General features: G+C 44.2%; 1 protein-coding gene across 1 annotated transcript in view; it reads right to left on the reverse strand.

The window, feature by feature from the left end:
* The window catches only part of LOC124604397, a 276,626-nt gene that overhangs the window by 41,227 nt on the left and 215,689 nt on the right, over nt 1–19,710 (reverse strand). Inside the window, exon 2 of the mRNA XM_047136475.1 lies at nt 1,973–2,094. Within this exon, the coding sequence (XP_046992431.1) occupies nt 1,973–2,094 (122 nt within the window). The remainder of the gene's footprint in view (nt 1–1,972; nt 2,095–19,710) is intronic.

Consider the following 19,710-nt stretch of genomic DNA (forward strand, 5'->3'; position numbering starts at 1 on the left):
AGATTCTTCCGGTCAATCTGAGTCTGGTATCTGCTTTTCCCATATAAAACTATATGATCATTCCACTTACGGTCGCTCTGGATAGTAGCGCCTATCCTCCAGCCTCCAGCTGTTTGTCATCAATGGTATAGCTGTACAGAAGTGGATTTATTTTCTTATGTATGAGCAATATGTTACATTTACTTACGTTCAGGATCAACAGCCAGAGCATGCACCATTCATCAATTCTCTGCAGGTCGTTCTGCAAATTCTATCTATCTTCTGGCGTTGCCACTTTGATAACTGCATCATCTGCGAATGGCCTTAAAGAGTATCCGACGCTTTCTACTAGATCATTTATGTATACTGTAAACATCAATGGTCCTATCACACTTCCTTATGGTACTCCGGATATTACCTTTACATCTGTCGATTTAGTTCCGTTAAGAGCGACGTGTTGAGTTCTATCTGCAAAAAAGTCTTTAATCCAATCGCAGATACTCCGTAAGCTCGTTTTTTTTTCATTAAACGGCAATGTGGGACGGTGTCAAATGCCTCACTAAAATCAAGGAACACGGCTTCAGCCTGACCGCCGTTGTCTACTGCGCTGTGGATATCATGGAGGAACAGAGCGAGCTGAGTTTCGCAGGATCTCTGCTTGCGGAATCCAAGTTGATTTCTATAGAAGAAGATCATTTTCCAAGAACGTCATAATTCTACTGGAAAACTACTGCAGATACACGTCTGGGACATGTTTCATTAGATCCACCAGACCAATAACAACAAAATAAATGGAAATCGTGCTTTACTTTAACCTCCTACAGTTTTGCAATGGCTTCATACTACCGAAGTTGCTAAATTTCAGGCAAAATCTCTTATTAGTCGTAACTCCGTAACTAAAAATTGCGGACCTATGTTTATATGAACTTTTTTCTTGAATTTTACCGGTAGAATAACATATTAAAATATTTGCATATCTTCGTCAATCACCCTATATATGCAAAGTGAAAGAATCGTACATCCACAGAGGCAGCATCGGATCACAGAAAGGGTTGGCACTGCGCGCAAACCACTAATTAACGTATGGTGCTTAGTTTCTCTCCACAAAGGCAATCTGGCACCCCCCCCCCCCCCCTCTCTCTCTCTCTCTCTCTCTCTCTCTCTCTCTCTCTCTCTGTGTGTGTGTGTGTGTGTGTGTGTGTGTGAGTGTGCGAGAGAGAGAGAGGGAGGGGGGGGGAGAGGGAGGGAGAGAGGGAGGGAGAGAGGGAGGGAGGGAGGGAGGGACACCTTTGTCCAAATGTCAGTGCGTTTACTGTGGATGGAAGGCCCAGAAAAGCTGAAAGTAGCATCCGGTAATCATTCTGTGAATGCCACAAAAGATGAATGGAAATTGTTCTCCAAATAGAGAAAGACAGTAGTCTGAAATCCGAAGCCGGCAGAGGGCCAGTAGGAAGGGACGAATGCTTCTGATTAAGAAGACGTGAATGCGAAATGTAATACTATGCTGTGCAACGAGCTTCGAAAACTGTTGATAGCGAAGTGAACTTTGAAGTAGGTTTTGTTACTTAATTCAGAGTAGCAAACTCGATGATGTCAACGAACACATATAAGGTTAGGGGAGCTATCATGAAGCACTGCCTGTATCGATAAAATATCAAATGTGCTTGTGTGTTTGTCTTGTTTGAGCCGATGAATGACAAATGGAAACTTAGTATGTAGTATTTGTTTGGTTTTATCCATATCTCAAGAAAAATCTGGTGTAGAACATCACTGTTTACATAATTTACAGCGCTCAGGAGTTCGTGAACAATATGCGGTACATTCCTAATTTTACAGGATTAACGTCGAAAATTAGCATTAACACTCTACGAACAAAAAATACTGTTAAGCTACCTAATAGCAAAGATATCAACTCCAGTTTACGCTGTTGCATCCATAATTTCGAAAGAAAAAAAGCTGAACGTGCAGCTGTAAAGTGGTAATGCAAACTTACCCCAAGATGTTGGGATGAGATAACTTATTCATTAGCTGCACCTCCTTGAGCATGTTCGGCCTATTTGACCGCAAAAGATTCATCTTCAAGACCATCACTTGTCCTGTTGTTCGATGCGTCACCTGTAACAAAGAAAACAGCGGGCTATGTAGCAGTGGAAAATTCAGCACACGTTCCTGAACACAGGCGTTTCAGATGTTCGCTCCATTATCAACACTTTGTTTAAAAGTTATTGTTTTACGAACAAAGTTTCAATTCCATTTACTGCCATAAATCCTATTGGGAGCTTTTCATAAAGAATCTTCGGAAAATATACTTACAAAATTCGTTGCTATTACGTCTGAAAATGGGGCAGGTTGTGTAATATTCTTGAACATGCTGTAATTAAGACGTAAATATACTGACTTGTCTCAATGAGCCAAAAAGTAACGGTCTGCAAAGTCAGGGATGACTTTGTGACCGAACGGATCTACTGAAATTACTTCAACTTTTAACGTATAGCCCAGTCGTGCCTCTGCTGACTTATTCTCACGTGCTGTCAAAATGTGTGAAGTTCCTTCGAATTCCGCAGTGAAACATGTGCACAAGACGGTTAAAAAGCATGGAGAAAATAAATTGTACTTTATGTTTTCAAAGTAAGTCTAGGGAAAAAAGTTGTTGCTACATCTGATTGTATCGAATTTCCTTGTCCAGTGTATGGGGTGCGCGGAAAGGAAAATTTAAAACAGATAAACTGTACGTTCCTTGTAAAACGAGAAAACTGCACCCGTTATATTCAGCAAATACAAACACTTTCGTGATTGATGTTGGAAGCAAAAACTGCTATGAACGGAATGGCTACGATTCCACTGCACGTTCCTGCGGAATGCTCGTGTCGAATGATTAGGAACGGCGCCACTCGTTCCTTCCCGAAATAATGTTGCGCCACAGGAGATAAGGTTCCACCTTGCCCACAGGTGAATTATTTAACGAGTGCAACGTCCTTCGCATGAGGAAGGTAACAACGCTTTCGCCGTGGCTCTCCTTCCGATTTAATTACGCAAGATTAATGTGGTCTCAAGAGCTACTTACTGTTTTCACAGAACTAGCGCTCTCCGACTTCCGCACGTTGAGCCGGTGCGCCAGTTTCCGGTCAGTATCTCATTAAGCGCATTGCCGTCGTATCTTCATTCGGCATGCGCGCCGGCTGCAGTTCCTCAGCTTTCTACTCTGCCGCTTTGGAGCCAGGCAGCATAACTTCCGGGCGTCCATTGTTCGTGCCACATAATAACGTTAGAGCCGCTGCCGTCTTCGTTCGCTACACAGGTCCGATGAAAGGAACTCTCGGGAGAACTAAATGGAGCGAAGTGCGTGTCACCTGCCGTTGGCCCGTCAAATCGATCTACCAACTTTGGTGTCTTTCTTCTTAACAAATCAGCATGTATCCTGTCGAGATCTGAGGTCATCTGAATTCACCATGACCAAATGATTATGTAGTAACGAAACATTTATCCCATGTCTTGGCAAGAAATTTACTGCATATTAATGCTTTACAGGCATCCTTAGCAGAAATGGGATTAAACATCTACAATAAACTGTATGAAACGTATGGAGCATCTACACTGCTGGTCACAAAACTGCAACACCATGAACGAGACCAAATGAACAAATTTATTTATTGCACGTATATAGTATAGCAGAAAAATTATGTGGTTAAATTCGTAAATGATTTCGGTGCATGCAATGAGCAAAATTTAGAACACACGGGTGCTAGGGCATTGATACCCGTTGAGGAAAAGGGAGAGGGGGGCAGGGGGGGCGCCTAGCTATCAGAGAAAGGACAAAAGTAGTGTTGTCAGGCCATTTTCAAGAAAATTGTTTAAACTCGATATTACGCACGTTTTTAACAGAGTCTTAACTGAAACTAGTTCATGGCTCCTTGTAAGTCGACATTCGTATTGTAAAATATTAAAAATATTCCGTAACCCTAGGTCTTCTGGTAGCATTAACTGATCCCCCGTTCTCTGCTTTCCTGTTCCACAACAGAATAAGAGAGAGAAAGCGTAACTGTCGGCAAGCCTCTGTATCGGCTAATATCTCTACCTTTCTTGTCGTGGCCATTTAGCAAGATGTAAATGGCAGGAAGTAATATGTTGTCCGACTCTTCCCAGAAAGTACTACGTGATGCACAACGTCTCTCTTGTAACGTCTACCAATGGAGTTTGTTGTGCTTCTCGATAAATCTCCCGCGCCGTCTGCACGATTCCGTGACGAAACTCAGCGCTCTGCGTTGGACCTACTCTATCTCTTCTACCAGTCTTATATTGTAAGAGTCCCAGACTGATGATCGGCTGAACAAACGCCTTGTAAGCCACTTCCTTTGTGGATGAGTTACATTTCCTTGAGATTCTGCCTGTGCTCTCAGTCTGGCGTCTGCTTTTCGTGTTCGGCGTATGGCTCCGGTGCATCGTACTGCGTCTGCAGCGGCAATCTGAGCAGCAGTTGGCCCACGGTGACGCAACAAGCTGTTACAAATCAGTTACATCAAGGAAAGCTCCGAGCCAGACGCTCTCTAGTGTGCATTCCACTGACCCCAAACCAACGCCATTTGCGACTTCAGTGGTGTCGATCGAAAGCTCACTGGAGGGCAGGGTGGACGCTATTGTATATGGTCGTGAAAACTGGTTCTGCCTCGTTGCTAATGACGGACGTATGTTCGTTACAAAGAGGCCAGTTAAGGGCCTGCAGTCAACCTGTCTATGTGCTAGACACAATGGACCCACACCTGGAGTTATGGTCTGGGGGGCTGGTTTGTACCACAGGAAGAGCACTTTCGTGGTTGCGCAACGCACCCTGATTGCAAAATTATACGCCAGTCTGATGATTCGATCTGTTGTGCTGCCATTCATGAACAGCATTGCAGGAGTATTTTCGAACGGGATAACAATCGCCCACATACCGTTGTCGTAACCCAACATGATCTGCAGTGTCGACATGTTGCCATGGCCTGCTCGATCACCAGATCTGACTCTAATCGAGCACGTATGGGACATCATCGGACGACAACTCGAGCGCCATCCACAAATAGCATTAATCGTCCCTCTATTGACCGACCGAGGGCAACAGGCATGGAACTCCATCCCACATACTGTCATTCAGCATCTGCAGGCTTGTGTTCAATGACCTGGCGGTTACACCGGTCATTAACGTATCAGCATTTCACATTTGGAATATCTCACGCTGACATTAACCTGCGATTTTGCGATGTTAATCATTTAAATATATCTCCTAGAAAAATATATTCCCAAAATTTCATTACTCTACACTTATTATTTTTTTGGTGTTAAGATTTTTTCCGTCAATGTATACACCAATTATGAACTATCTCCTACCAAAATCGTGTAAAAATTCTCGTATATACACTTGGTATGAATCTCTAGTGTGTCCGTAATTGGTCAAAAATCTGTTCTCAATTTTGATTCGGTAGGAGATACGTTTTCTTCTTCAGACAGACCGGCCACTGTGTCCGAGCGGTTCTAGGCGCTCAGTCCGGAACCACGCGGCTGTTACATTCGCTGGTTCAAATCCTGCCTCGGGCATGGATCTGTGTGATGTCCTTAGGTTAGTTAGGTTTATGTAGTTCTGCGTCTAGGGGACTGATGACCTCAGATGTTAAGTCCCATAGTGCTTAGAGCCATTTGAACCATTTTTTCTGCAGACAGGCGAAATTTTCGCGTTCAGTAAAGTGTCCTACATGAGAGCTGACGTGCACAACGCTTTGCGAACCGGTAGTGGCAACGGTGTGGGAACAGACAACGCGTGGCTTCAATAGCAGCCGACGGGAGCAGACCGAAACGCCAGCTGTCTATAGCCAACTACTTTAAATCTGACGGTGCAGATCCCATGCAGCAATCTGGCGGTGTACAGCTGCAGAGACGGGCACCTGCCGTGGGCAGCGAACACGCGTGCGAAAGAGGTGAGAGTCCTGGCGTTCCGGCTGCGGTCGCGGTTTCTATAATAAACCGGCGTGCTTCTGGGCCCCTTCTCCGCGGCCCGCGTGCCCGCCGCGCACACAATGGGACGAGGGAGTGCCGCTGCACACGATAGCATCTGCCGTAACGGCTTCAGGTGCAGCATAGTTCTCGTCTACAAGTGAACACGACAAGCGAAATTACTAGTCTAACAGGCCTCCCTAAAAGATACACCCTACCGTTCCGTTGTTCAACACTGATTCGCAAGCGGGATTGTGTGCTGTTGCCTAACATAACCAAATAAGTGCGCGATGGAAAGCAACGAATACCAATCGAGCAGAAGAGTGGAAATGAAGAGGACAACTGAAGTAGCGTCACAATAAAAATGTATAGGGAACCTACGCACGTAGTCCGTCTGTGGCGTAGCTGTCTTCTGCACCCCAGCGTCGCGATCAGCTCTCCGCCGATTATGATAACGTCCGTGTCTTCGCTCGTCTTTCTAGGACACTATCAAGAATCCTGTGGGAATACGTTTGTAGGGTTACCCAATTAAACGTGATGGTTGTTTCTGCCGAGTTGTATAGGTATTCAGTTATTTTAATAATTCGCTCTCAAAGAAGTGATCGGGTGGTATCTACCACCATCGCTGACATACAGTAATATGATGACTAATCGCGGACTTCGTTGCGGACTGCCACACTTTTAACGTCTTTAACTCGAGCTATTACGATATCTTCATTTTTAATATCAGTGACGCACGAGTTTTCTCAGTGACAGTGAGTGAAAAGTCGATGTCCAAACTACAGAGATGCATTTCTTTCTTAATTATTGGTGTACGAGAAGATCCGCTATCCAGCTAATGCTACTATATTGTTAATGAATAATACAAGGCACTCAAGTCAACATCTTATGTTATCAGTACCACGCAAGACTGTATGCGCTTCAGTATATCATATTAGAACTCCCCCGATTGCGACGTAATATGAACCTTTTCAGTTTCGTGATTTACTCGGTAGCAAAATACGTCACCACGAAAAAGTAAAAACGTTAGTGTAAGTCACATGCATGAGCACTCACATATCTGCTGCAAGCTCCGTTTCATTTGTCATCAAATGGAGAAGGATAAAAACAAGACGAATCCGATATACAAAATTTAATCACTGTCTGACAAGCTGGGGATTCGAAATAGGAGAATTTTCTAGCCAAAACAACCACGTGAGTTCGCTATTGTACTCCTCAAATCAGGTACTACGATTCTGGGCTTATGTCGCGGACACTTATCCTGTTGGAAGATGCACGGCCGTTGGAGGATTCAGCTGATACACAACATGTTCACGTAGCCCACAGCTGTCACGGTGACTTCGATTGCTATTAAAGGTCCGATGGAAGGCTAAGTGAGTGACTCCCGCAGCATAATACCGCCCCATCGCCATCCGTCCCAGACGCAGTGATTTATTCGAGCAATCGTTCGCATGGAAGATTCAGTCACGACCATCGACCTGGGGTAACAAGAATCGTGATTCATCCGGCCCGTCGACAAGATTTCAATGATCTACGGTCCGATATCTATGATCATCTGCCCACTGCAACCCTAATAGAAGATGTCGTTCCCGTCAACATCGGAACACGTATGGTGCGCTTCAAATGCCGTGGCTGCTACATGCGCAGTCGGCTGGGGAAGCGTGGGGAGGGTCGCTCAGAGCGCTGTAGGGGAAATGCTGAAGCCTACGCTCACATTTTTCGTAAATATTACGTGGGGCCCCTCCACGCCCACACTTGTTTGGTGACCATTCAAAAAGATCTACTGTCACCTCTGCTTTTGTTAGTATCTAAAAAGAATTCCTCCGAAAACGCAGCGATTTATTTTCGCCTGTCTTGTTAGCCATTTGTAACTTTTCAGAGAAGCGTCATGAGTGCGAATTTTGAGTAGAACCTAGCCATTACTCTGGTTGCCATGATAAAATTCGCCTTTTATGCCAACACACAGCCGAGTTTACACTGTCTCGCCTCAGTAACACGTTGAGCAGACAGTTGCGAGAGAATTCTGAAATAATGGTTTACCAAGTTTATTAAGTGAGGAACTGATGGAAAGTAAAATCAATAACTTATAAAAAGGAAAACGTGTAATATGCTTCGCATATGCTGTTCCAAAACCCGTAGCATTTCTCCTTTCGCCAGTTATCGATGGCCCTTAAAAATTACATTTTGTCACCGAAAAAGTCTGTAGTTATTGGAATAACGCGGTGGATAATTAAATTTTACATAATAACGTTATGGTAAAATACTCTCGTCTTTGCGTGCTGTCAATCTGCCAAACTCTCATTTCGATATTTGAAACTATTTATGAAATATGAGGAATGTTGTGGATATTTCACCCTGGCTTTATCGCTGGCGCGGCGGGATCACCAATGAGTGTGCTACATCAGATCAATTTTTCTCGAGGTTGGTGAGAAATACATACCTCTATCCAAGTCTAAAGAAAAATTCGACATGTTACCTAAATTTCATACGCAACAAAATTTTATGTAACATGCACCAAAAGCAAAATCATAGCGCCCTCTATTTTTCACTGCACACGTTTCCGAATTTCACACCGTGTCTTACTTTCAAGTAAATATCACAATAATTATCACTATTAACGAAATCATGGGCACTTAATCATCATCCTGACAGATACAGCTACAAGTAAAGCAAAAACGATTTTTTTTTTACCGAATAGTTTCTGTAAAATCGTTTGAGAAATATTGCAGGGCGCTCACCTCGATTCTGTCATCGCTGAGCGGCCGAAAGGTCGAAAACACTTATCATCGGCCTCGCTTCCGAACGAACGAATGAACTCGGCCAGCGCTTTGGAGGCAAACTGGTCACTGCGCATCGGGCTTGTACCCACACTGGGACAACGCATAACCCCTCACGCCTCCGGACATGCCCAAGCCTCCCCTTCCCTTCCCTTCGGTTCCTGCATTTTCTCTCGACAGTAACCTCAGCTGTTGTAAAATGACGCAGGTAACGCAGAATGTCGATGAACTAGAAGAATCGCGTAAATCATCATCGCCTCCCATGACACTTGGCCTCATAGCAGCAACACTAAAGGCATGTTTGGCTAGTCGTATATTTCATTTGCCGAGTTTTGCGCCTGTAATAAAAGTCTTATTAAGACGAAGCGCGTTTCGCTTTAAAATAAAGCATGCTCAGTGAACTAAAGAGAAACTCGCTTGGCCGTAACAAGACTTTTATTACAGTAGCAAAAGACGGTATTAACCTCTATATACCGTGTAAAACTGCGACTGCGGAAAAAAAGAGGCCATAATACAAGGAAGAAAACATGTACGCTGTTTTCATTACCAAGCAGTATTAATAAATATTCTGTACATTTGAGTCTCGCTGCCCCGTTGGTGTGCGTCCAGTAGTGTTGGGTAGGGAGAGCTGAGAGGTTCCCCTCGCGAGTGTCCCGGTAAGTGGCGGCAACTGCACGCATGCAAGCGATCTGCTAAGAAACTATTCCGTTTGCAAATGTGGTATTCCCAAGAACGGTGCACATTAGCAAGCAGCAGAGCGCCGCGGGCACGGCATGCCAATTAGGGTGGTGCGAGAACGAAAGCTGGCGGCGTCTCTTTACGCTGCCCGCTCAAATATCACAAAGAAAGTGAGCCTCGCCGGCGACGCACTGTAGCTCCAGCTCGGATCTCCTGGGCGAAACCTAACACCTCGAAAATTGTTATAGACCGAAATGGTGCCAGATTAATGGCGCTACCTAAAGGGGCTGCACAGATATTTCAAGAAACCCGTCATTTACGAGTAAGCTCACGCCATGCAAGTGCTTCCGCTCCACTTCCATTGCCAGTAAAACTAGAAAAATAACTGGGATACGCTTACACGAGGTGGTGTGGTCGAAATGCGCGCCGAAATGTTTCTTGTGGTCTGCATTTCGACGACTGTAATATCCGGTGTACCATAAGGAAGAGTGATAGCACCGTTGGTGTTTACAATATGTATAAATGATCTAGTAGAAAGCGTCGGATACTCTTTAAGGGTATTCGCAGATGATGCAGTTGTCTATACCAAAGTAGCAACACCAGAAGATAGTAAGAATTTGCAGAACGACCAGCAGAGAACTGATGAATTTTGCAGGCTCTGGCAGTTGCCCCTGAACGTAAATAAAAGTAACATATTGCGCATACATAGGAAAAGAAATCCACAACTGTACAGCTACATTATTGATGACAAACAGCCGGAGACAGCGTCTGCCGTAAAATATCTAGACGTAACTTATCCAGAGTGACCTTAAGTTGAATGACCATATAAAACACATAGTCGGAAAAGCAGATCCCAGACTCAGATCCACAGGAAGAATCTTAAGGAAATGTAACTCATCCACGAAAGAAGTGGCTTATAAGGCGCTTGTTCGTCCGATTCTTGAGAATCATTTATCTATCTGGGCCGACCGTAGTGTCCGAGCGGTTCTATGCCCTTCAGTCTGGAACCGCGCGACCGCTACGGTCGCAGGTTCGAATCCTGCCTCAGGCACGGATGTGTGTGATGTCCTTTAGGTTAGTTAAGTTTACGTAGTTCTAAGTTCTAGGGGACTGATGACCTTAGTTGTTAAGTCCCATAGTGCTCAGAGCCATATGAACCAACCTAGCATTTGTCTCGCTGAAACGTCAGTCAAAAGGTAATTTTATTCGGAGGACACAATCTACCCCCCCCCCTTCCTCCCCAACTGACGGCTCCTGGATCCCTTCTATCAGTTGAATTGTGCTGTATATTTCTTTTTTCCTCGCTTCCTAAATCACCTAATTAATTATCGGATCTACCCATCCAACTTTAGCATTTTTTTGTGGCATTATATTACATTTGTTTTACCAAATGGCGTATTTTCCAGGCGCCTGTTACATGCGCACTGTGATCCGGAGTCCACGTTTAATTGCATAGCTTCCTGTGTGTAATGAGCTCCTTAATCCAAAAGATAGGAGGCATGTAAACTCATATGTGTAACTTCTAGCGTTACTGAATTAACTTACGAAAGAAACATATTGCGACACGACTTTTTTAAGTACTTTTATCGCGGCGATTAATTTCCCATGTTCGTGCGTTTGTCGCTTGCTCTCTCCAATGTACATACGTAGATTCGCAGTGATTAAATTCTATACATTCCGTAAGTATTTCAACGCCTCGAAGATCCGGTCACTCTAGTTTGTGAAAACAGCGCAAAGGATCGCTCGGCAGTATAAAAGAACGCCATCAAGAATAGCGCAATGATGCAACAGGCGCACAGTACGACTGCTCTGCAACAGACTGCGAAAATAACCTCGCTGAAACTTCTCAGGAGAAGCGTAAAATAGTTTGTATCACTCGGAATTATTGAAAACATACTTTCCCTAAAAATATGTCGTATAACAGATAAAGGTCTGATATGGTTGGGCAGCGATTAAGTACGAGACTACAGACGCAAAAGTCTCGGGATCGATGCCCGGTCGGTTCCAAGGCTTTCATCTGTGACTTAATACTTTCTTCATCTTGGCTGTATCTGTTGGTGTGAAAGGAGCTGAACTGCATCTTGTTTCGAAGTCCAAGTTGAATTCTAGGTGCCTCTAGAACAGGCTGGGTCACAGGTCAGTCAGGCTGAAGATCAGAGACAAGCAACAGACTCCAACTGGATCACACCTACTAGAACACAGTGGTGTCTAAACCAACCTCCGGGTTGATGACTCTTTTTGCATTTACCTTATATAAATACATGAATTCACCTGTTCCACAACTTGTTTAGTTTGAAGGTGGCAGAACAGGAATATATCTGATATGCAGTGGCACTGTGCGTGCTAGAATGCACAGTTTATGAACCTTGCTGAGGCATGAAAGAGCATAATCAACAAGAAACGACGAACTGGAACAAAATACCATCTGTACTGCAGACGTCAGACAGCAAGACAAGTATGAGTACGTGACACTAACAAAATAAATGAACCTAGTGGCAATGGTAAAACCACGCCGAAACGTGATTGAGTGTTAATAAGAATTTGTGTCTGCTCAAGGCAGAACTGTATTTTCATAATTGCACACGGCAAGACATCTCACTCTAGATGCATCATCATTCTCACTTCGAAGCTCGTGACCTACAGTAACATAGTCATTCGATACAGTTTTTCTGCCCAGTGGACTGAACTGAGGCCACACTGTTGCCCTGTATCAATACATGGCTCTGCACCTGGGCTGGAACTCTGCACCGAACAGCTTCAATTACCCTCCGATATATGGACTGTCCTCATTTCTCTCCATCCATACACGGCAACGATCTTGCCCAATTTCCTTCGATCGACCATGAGAACAAGCTTCCATGAAGGGCGATGAGTTGTAACCGCACACAAAAGTGTATTTTTCCTTTCTACCGCTTAAGCAAAGAAAATTACCTGCTATTATCAGAAACTACCTTGCGAATAAACGTAGGAAAATTTCGCTGTTTCAATAAAAAATAAGTGTTATTTATTTATTTTTATGTACTCCTTTTTTATTAATTTATCACTGGTTTCTAGCGTAGATACTTTTAGATCAACAAAAATTGAAAAGGACTAACAAATGCAGCATTATGAACTCCTGATGTTCTGTCAATAGTATTTCAAACCTCAATTAGCCACCGATGTTGAATGTTTTAATCATTTCCGGGATAGCTCGTTAACAATTACCGGATCTTTCTTATAAACCAGTAAAGAGAAGAGATATTCTTCGCTTTTCACAACACTGCTGTTACCGTCGAAGACTCATGCGTATTTTATAAACAAAAACTGAATGAACTGTCTGTATTTCGGCTTTATTTCAGAGCGAAAGATTCAAGGTTTAGAAATTTCAATCGAGGCTTTTTATCACGGCATGGTAAATCAGTGGTAACTGAAGAAGGCTACATACGAGTTTACAGGAAAAATTTTATACGGACTTCAGAATTTAAAGAGGAAATTTTTCGTATAGTCCTCATAAAAAAAAGATAGGTCATCGAGTGACAGTTCTTCGATGGACCAATTCTATGTTGGAACAGCAAACGACCTTTATGTACGAAGGCATGAAACCACTGCTGAAATTATGTCGATAATTTTAGTTCTTACCACAATGATGCTCACATCAGACACTATAAGCTAATATTTTAAATTAAATTTGATCCCACACAGCAGTAAAATTGTTGTGCCAGTTCAGAAGGGGGCATTGCATCCGATGTGGACCGGAAAATTTTCAGGTGTTATAACTGTCAAATGAAATACAGAAAATTACATCTGTAGTAAATTCCATAGAAGAGCTAGATGAAATAGTCTCCGCACGAAATATTTGATAAACCCTTGAAGTTTTCCATTGGACTTGCTAACAGTAGCAACCGACTGCCTTCATATCGTTTCGATCATACAGAGGCCGTTCTGAATGACGTACACCTGTTAACAGTGCAAACAAAAACGTGGCATTCGTTACAGCTTTTTCTTGTACTAGAGAAGATAATTACATCCTGAAAATTTATATCTCTGCAGTGTAAGATTGGAATGTAAATCAAATGTTCGATTTTCGATCATTCTGTACAGATACATTCCCCAAATAAAGTTGAAGAAACTCTTCATTTTAGTCAGCGCACCAATGTAACAGGAATGCTTACCCGCCTCCAAGAGTAAGGTGCTACAGGAAAGAGCTGCATTTCAGTCACACTTAAAATTTCGTTAGCTTTTTACTAGCATGTAAGATTAGTTTACCGACATAGTTCTGCCTTAGGTCCGGGCAGCGAGCACATATTCAACCATTCTCGCAACACCCGACGAAGACGACTGAAACAGTCACCGAAATACTGTTAATAAAAATGTAATCGTCCGACATAAGAAAAAAAGAGCTAGTTACATTACTTCACATAAATCGTGTTCCACGTATTCCTCGGAGAAGAGTTTCAGGGCTGTGGAGAGAAGCCAAATATTAACAGTTTACTCGAATGAAATTCTGTTCAATTTTGTGGTAATGAAATACTATGAAACCGGCAGAATGTTAACACGGTATGAACTATAATAAAAAGCATTAGTTCAAAGAATTCATATGACGATACTCACCAGTGGTGTGTGAGAAAATGGACAACAGAACTCTGTTATTTTACCCACGAGAGGGACAGTATGCTCCGGTTGGTTGTTTCATGCAAGTATCTGACTCCTTTATGCAATAAAGCTGAACAACTGAAATCTCTATTGATATTGTTTTTATTCTTGTACCATAATCAAGCCTTTCTTTTGCGTTGAAAACGGTAGATGTGGCCAACTGCAAAGACGACAATTACATATTACGAAGAAGTTTGTAAAACATTAGGTACTTTAAAGATAGGTCATGTCAAGACGCCGAATAACTCAAAACCAGACGTAGCTATTTTGACGTGCTTCTGTACTCTGAAAATCTGATTTCTCAAAGTCAGTTTGCTGCGCCTCTATACTCCCCTAAAATGACTTCGAAACGCAATGTTGATTTCAAACTGAAGAATAATTTAGAGCTATTTTAAAATTCCTTAAAGGTGTAATCAATGCAGCTTACATAAGCGTTTTGTTAAATCTCGGGTGTGATCATGCAAATACCGATTATAAGCCATTCAAATCCAAAGACTAGATACACACTGTTCTTGGACATCATTGCTCGAATACAGTATACACGCTGACCAAAATATAATTAGTCAGGTAAGTGTTTTCGGCATAAAGAGATCAAAGGCTAAACAGCAAAGACATCATAAGAAAACTATCGAAATCGAGTCCGAATATCAGAAGACACTGCTGAAAGATAGCTTACAGAAACATTCGACAAAATCGCAAAGCCGGTTAGCTGTGCAAGTGACAATCTAAAGATCATAGTGGCAGAATATCACTATAAAAGATTTGCATCTATATTTCTGTTTTACATGAGATTAAGCTTCCAAATCAACTTGGACGTATCCCACTTTGCTGTCAGTTGGTTAAAGGAAGTGGTACTGAGACGATTAAATAAGTTATTTTTCATTTCTTAAGTTGAGGCCTTTTTCCGCCTGTCTTGGCACTTTGGTGAATTTTCTTATCCAAAATTTCAGTCTTATTACAGCGGTCTACTTCCAAGAACTGGTTGCATATTGTGACTGTGCAGCCAGTTCGTGGATGAAGCACTCATAAGAATGTCGAAACTTTGGGAAAAAGTTAAGATGACGAAGACATCAGATACGGAGCACAAGTTCGCACAGGGAGGGACTCCGACAGGCTGTTCTTTTCAAAGAAACCGTCCGGCTGTTAGTCTTAGTTGATTTACTGAAACCTGAAATAACTTAATCTGGATGGCAAGATGCAAGTTTGAAACGCCGTTGTCCCGATTACGATTCCAGTATCTTACCATTTTACACCAAAGCCGTGGTAGCAGTATACAACTGTTAACATCATTAAACGCCGCGAAAGCCAATCTTCATAGACGATGACTTCAAACGTTACATTAGCTATACACTGAGCCCCAGGAGGGAAGGTCATTATTCAGGGGTAGGACAGGAATAATCAATTGAAGCAAAAAGGCCAAGTAAACATGGACTCTGAAATGCATACCTTAGGAGCTACGAGTACTTGTTCATCTTATTTATTGTGAAACAAATCTGTTCTACTGAACATCATAGATTTACTAGATTTTATGCTTCCAATAATCGTTCCCGTCCTATCCCCGAATACTGACCTTTCCTCCTGGGAAACCAAGTTTTTTACTTCCGTCATCTGCAAAAACTGACCTATATGCATCTCGTGGCGCTGCAAATGCTTCATCACTTACGCTCACTGGAAACGACGAAAGCACTCATGACAGACCAACACGGCACACTATACCCAATGTGTAAATTGCCTTTAATTTGTGTTACAGACGGCATTTAATATCGTCCTGTGGCGAAACTAGATCCAATCAAGACTGCAGTAGTCAGTAATGCACTGTGGGGGCGGGGCAGCGCAGACGGCGGGTGCGCACCCAACACCAGCTGATCTGCTGACCCACATCGCTCCCTCTGCTGACACACTTGCGGACTGCGCGTGCGCGCCGCGCGGACATGGGCGGCAGTGGACGCGTGCTGCTCCACAGCTCCCCAGAGAAGCGCTCACCTGCCGCCGCATCAACATCGCGCTCCGTTGTGTTGTGTTGCATAAAATCGCCGCCTCACCGCGCCGCTGTCGCAACCTCCGCCTGCCGGCGCCAGTGCCGGCTTTTTTGTTTTTAATGTCGCTCTCTCTCTTCGTCAACGTCCCGTCGCCCGCATTCTCCCCGCCACATCGCAGCACGCTCCGTGACGCGAATATCAAGCAAACAACGCAGCTGTCGAGTTACACAGTCACTGCGCAATAGCCCAGATTTAAAGGCATCGTCTATTGTGTTAACAACTGTATCCTCATCTCCCTGCCGATAGGAAACTATGCAACCCCCAGTCTGCGCAACGGTCTTGATACTCCATATGGGTCTCTGAAAATGCGGTCACACACACCCAGAATTTCTTAATTCTGGTGAAGACTTATTTACTTCTGGATAAACTATCACTCGCTGAACAGTTCTAGTCATCATAATTTAATTTTGACTACTGTGTCTTATTTCACTTCAGTCGAAAGATAGGATGATACCTTTGGCAAGGTATCTTTTCCCGTAAATTATGTAAATCGAAGGTGGGGGCTAGGGGGCGTGGGCGAGGGAGAGAGAGGGAAGGAAATGGAAGGGATTCAGCGACATCGGGACTGTCATGTGATCTCCTGCTTACTAGGCGGCTGGGTTAACCGCTGCGACACATGGACACAGTGTTCATCGCAATTGCGCGCACTATCACGGTATGCTCCTCGGCCGACTCACATTCCCACCCAGCGCCACATATTGGCAGTCCCCGTCCATGTCTTAAATGCTCGCTGATTACAGATATCCGCTAGAGGTTGCACTGAAGGTTGTGGCTTCATTGCTCATCGAGGCGAATCGAATACTGTGAATGCATTGTGTCTGTTCTTTCGTCCGAAGGAACGCACACCACGCATTCACATAACCTTCTAGCAAAGTTATTTCTAAGGCATCAACTGGAGACGCTAGCCGTACACATTCCATTCACGCTACATTTAAACTCCCGGCGTTGCTACTGCTACATCACCTGAGTGTGTTTCTGCTGAGTGTGATGAGAATGGAGAGAAATCTACAGCGTGTCGATAAACAATACCGACAAACTTCGAGAGGCTGTAGAGGGTGTCATGAGGGACAACTTGAGGATAGAAACCTAAGTCCGGAAACGTCCATCGACGCTACAGGACATCAAATTTACAGGCGCTGACACCTGCCACAGGACCCTCCTTCGGCAGCATACGTTACTGTGCGCTGATGTACCGTAGGCGGAAACTCTCTTAATTCAGTGATCGCATCTGATTATCATGACCGCCAGAGCAGAAGACGAAACTTGATGCTGGGCAGAAAGAGCCTGTCTCCTGTGAATGCCATGCTCTGACGCCTCGATGAATGACGTTACAGGAAAAAAATTAACTATGAATGAAAACGAAACCGCCATCCATCGAAGAAACGGAGCATCGCACAGGCCTCTCTACGCAGCTCCATCCCTCCACCGGCGATCGTTGCGATCAGTCGCTATCACTAATAACAAACAACATTTCGAGACGTCCTGTCTATGTTTCGCCAGAGAAAAATGTAATGTTTCCTGCTGAGGGGCGGCCTAGCGACAGGTGCCGCCGCCTATAACTTCAACGCTTTTCCATAGAAGGCGTTTCCGGTTCAAATGGCTCTGAGCACTATGGAACGTAACTGCCGTGGTCATCAGTCCCCTAGAACTTAGAACTACTTAAACCTAACTAACCTAAGGACATCACACACATCCATGCCCGAGGCAGGATTCGAACCTGCGACGTAGCGGTCGCGCGGTTCCAGACTGAAGCGCCTAGAACCACTCCGCCACTCCGGCCGGCAGCGTTTCCGGTTCAAAATGGTTCAAATGGCTCTGAGCACTATGGGACTTAACATCTATGGTCATCAGTCCCCTAGAACTTAGAACTACTTAAACCTAACTAACCTAAGGGCAGCACACAACACCCAGCCATCACGAGGCAGAGAAAATCCCTGACCCCGCCGGGAATCGAACCCGGGAACCCGGGCGTGGGAAGCGAGAACGCTACCGCACGACCAGGCAGCGTTTCCGGAAACAGTTTCCTATGCTCAATTTCTTCCTTAAGACACGCTCTACAAACCCTCGGAATCTGTCGGTAGCGTAATGTAACACACTTTACAACAGGATAAATATCTGAATCACTTCGTTTTGCGTGCCTAAATAATTCAGTTGGTAGTGCAGTGTCGCGATAGACGCAGATCCAGATTACAGCCCAATCCGGCACAAACCCGTACCATATTAAACGAGATGTAAACTCCTCATATAATTAAACAATTCAGGTGCTTCCTGATTGCAAAGAATTGTTCACCAATTTGGCGGTTGGGTGGAACAACACAGTGCTTTCTTAGGAATAGTCCTTGATTTCTTCTGACCTCTGATCTAGATCACGCAGGGGAACCTCCAGTTTAAGGCGGAATCTGAATGAGGGTGTGACTTCTTTTTTTCCCCATAAAAGAGAGGCGAAAAGCACGTTAACTTAAACAAAATAGTGCATTTAACCAGAGACCGATCGAAAAAGTATTAGCGTTATACCTGGCAGTTCACCACACAGCCCTTGTAATCATTCCAAAACAAGACAAAGGAACATTTTCTCAAAAATTGCTACAGTCACTAACAATAACGTCTCGTACACCAGGTAGAGACTACGTGAATGTAACTAGATATAAGCGATTATAATTTATTAACGAAAGGCAACTGCACTAAAGAGCAAAGAAACTGGTACCACTGCCTAATATCGTGTACGGCTCCCGCGAGCACGCAGAAGTGCCGCAACACGATGTGGCATGGACTCGACTAATGTCTGAAGTAGTGCTGGAGGGAATAGACACCATGAATCCTGCAGGGCTGTCCACATATCCATAAGACTACGAGGGACAGAGATCGCTTCTGAACAACACGTCGCAAGCCATCCCCAGATATCCTCAATAACGTTAACGTCTGGGGAGTTTGGAGGCCAGCCGTCTTCCTGGAGGACAATCTTTAGCAATTCTGGGCGTGTGAGGTGTCGCATTGTCCTGTCGGAATTGTCCAAGTCCGTCAGAATGCACAATAAGCATGAATGGATGCAGGTGATCAGACAGGATGCTTATGTACGTGTCACCTCTTCAGACTCGTATCTAGACGTATCAGGCGTCCCATATCACTCCAACTGCACATGTTCGACACCATTATTGAGCCTCCACCAGCTTAAACAGCCCCTGCTGACATGCTGGGACCGTAGCTTCTCTATACTTGTACACGTCCATCCGGTCAACGTGATTTGAAACGAGACTCGTCCGACATGTTTCCAGTCATCAACAGTCCAATGTCGGTGCTGACGGGCTCAGGCGAGGCGTAAAGCTTTGTGTCGTGCAGCCATCAAGAATACACGAATGGGCTTTCGCCTCCGAAAGCCTATATCGATGATGTTTCGTTGAATGGTTTGCACGCTGACACTTGTTGGTGGCCCAGCACTGAAATCTACAGCAATTTGCGAAAGGGTTGCACTTCTGTCACGTTGAACGATTCTCTTCAGTCGTCGTTGGCCCCATTATTGCAGGATCTTTTTCCGGCAGCAGCGATGTCGGAGATGTGATGTTTTGCCGGATTCCTGGCATTAACGTTACACTCCTGAAATGCTCGTACGGGAGAATCCCCACTTCATCGCTACCGCGGAGATG

This window comes from Schistocerca americana, chromosome 1 (assembly GCF_021461395.2).
Source record: "Schistocerca americana isolate TAMUIC-IGC-003095 chromosome 1, iqSchAmer2.1, whole genome shotgun sequence".
NCBI classification, from domain to species: domain Eukaryota; kingdom Metazoa; phylum Arthropoda; class Insecta; order Orthoptera; family Acrididae; genus Schistocerca; species Schistocerca americana.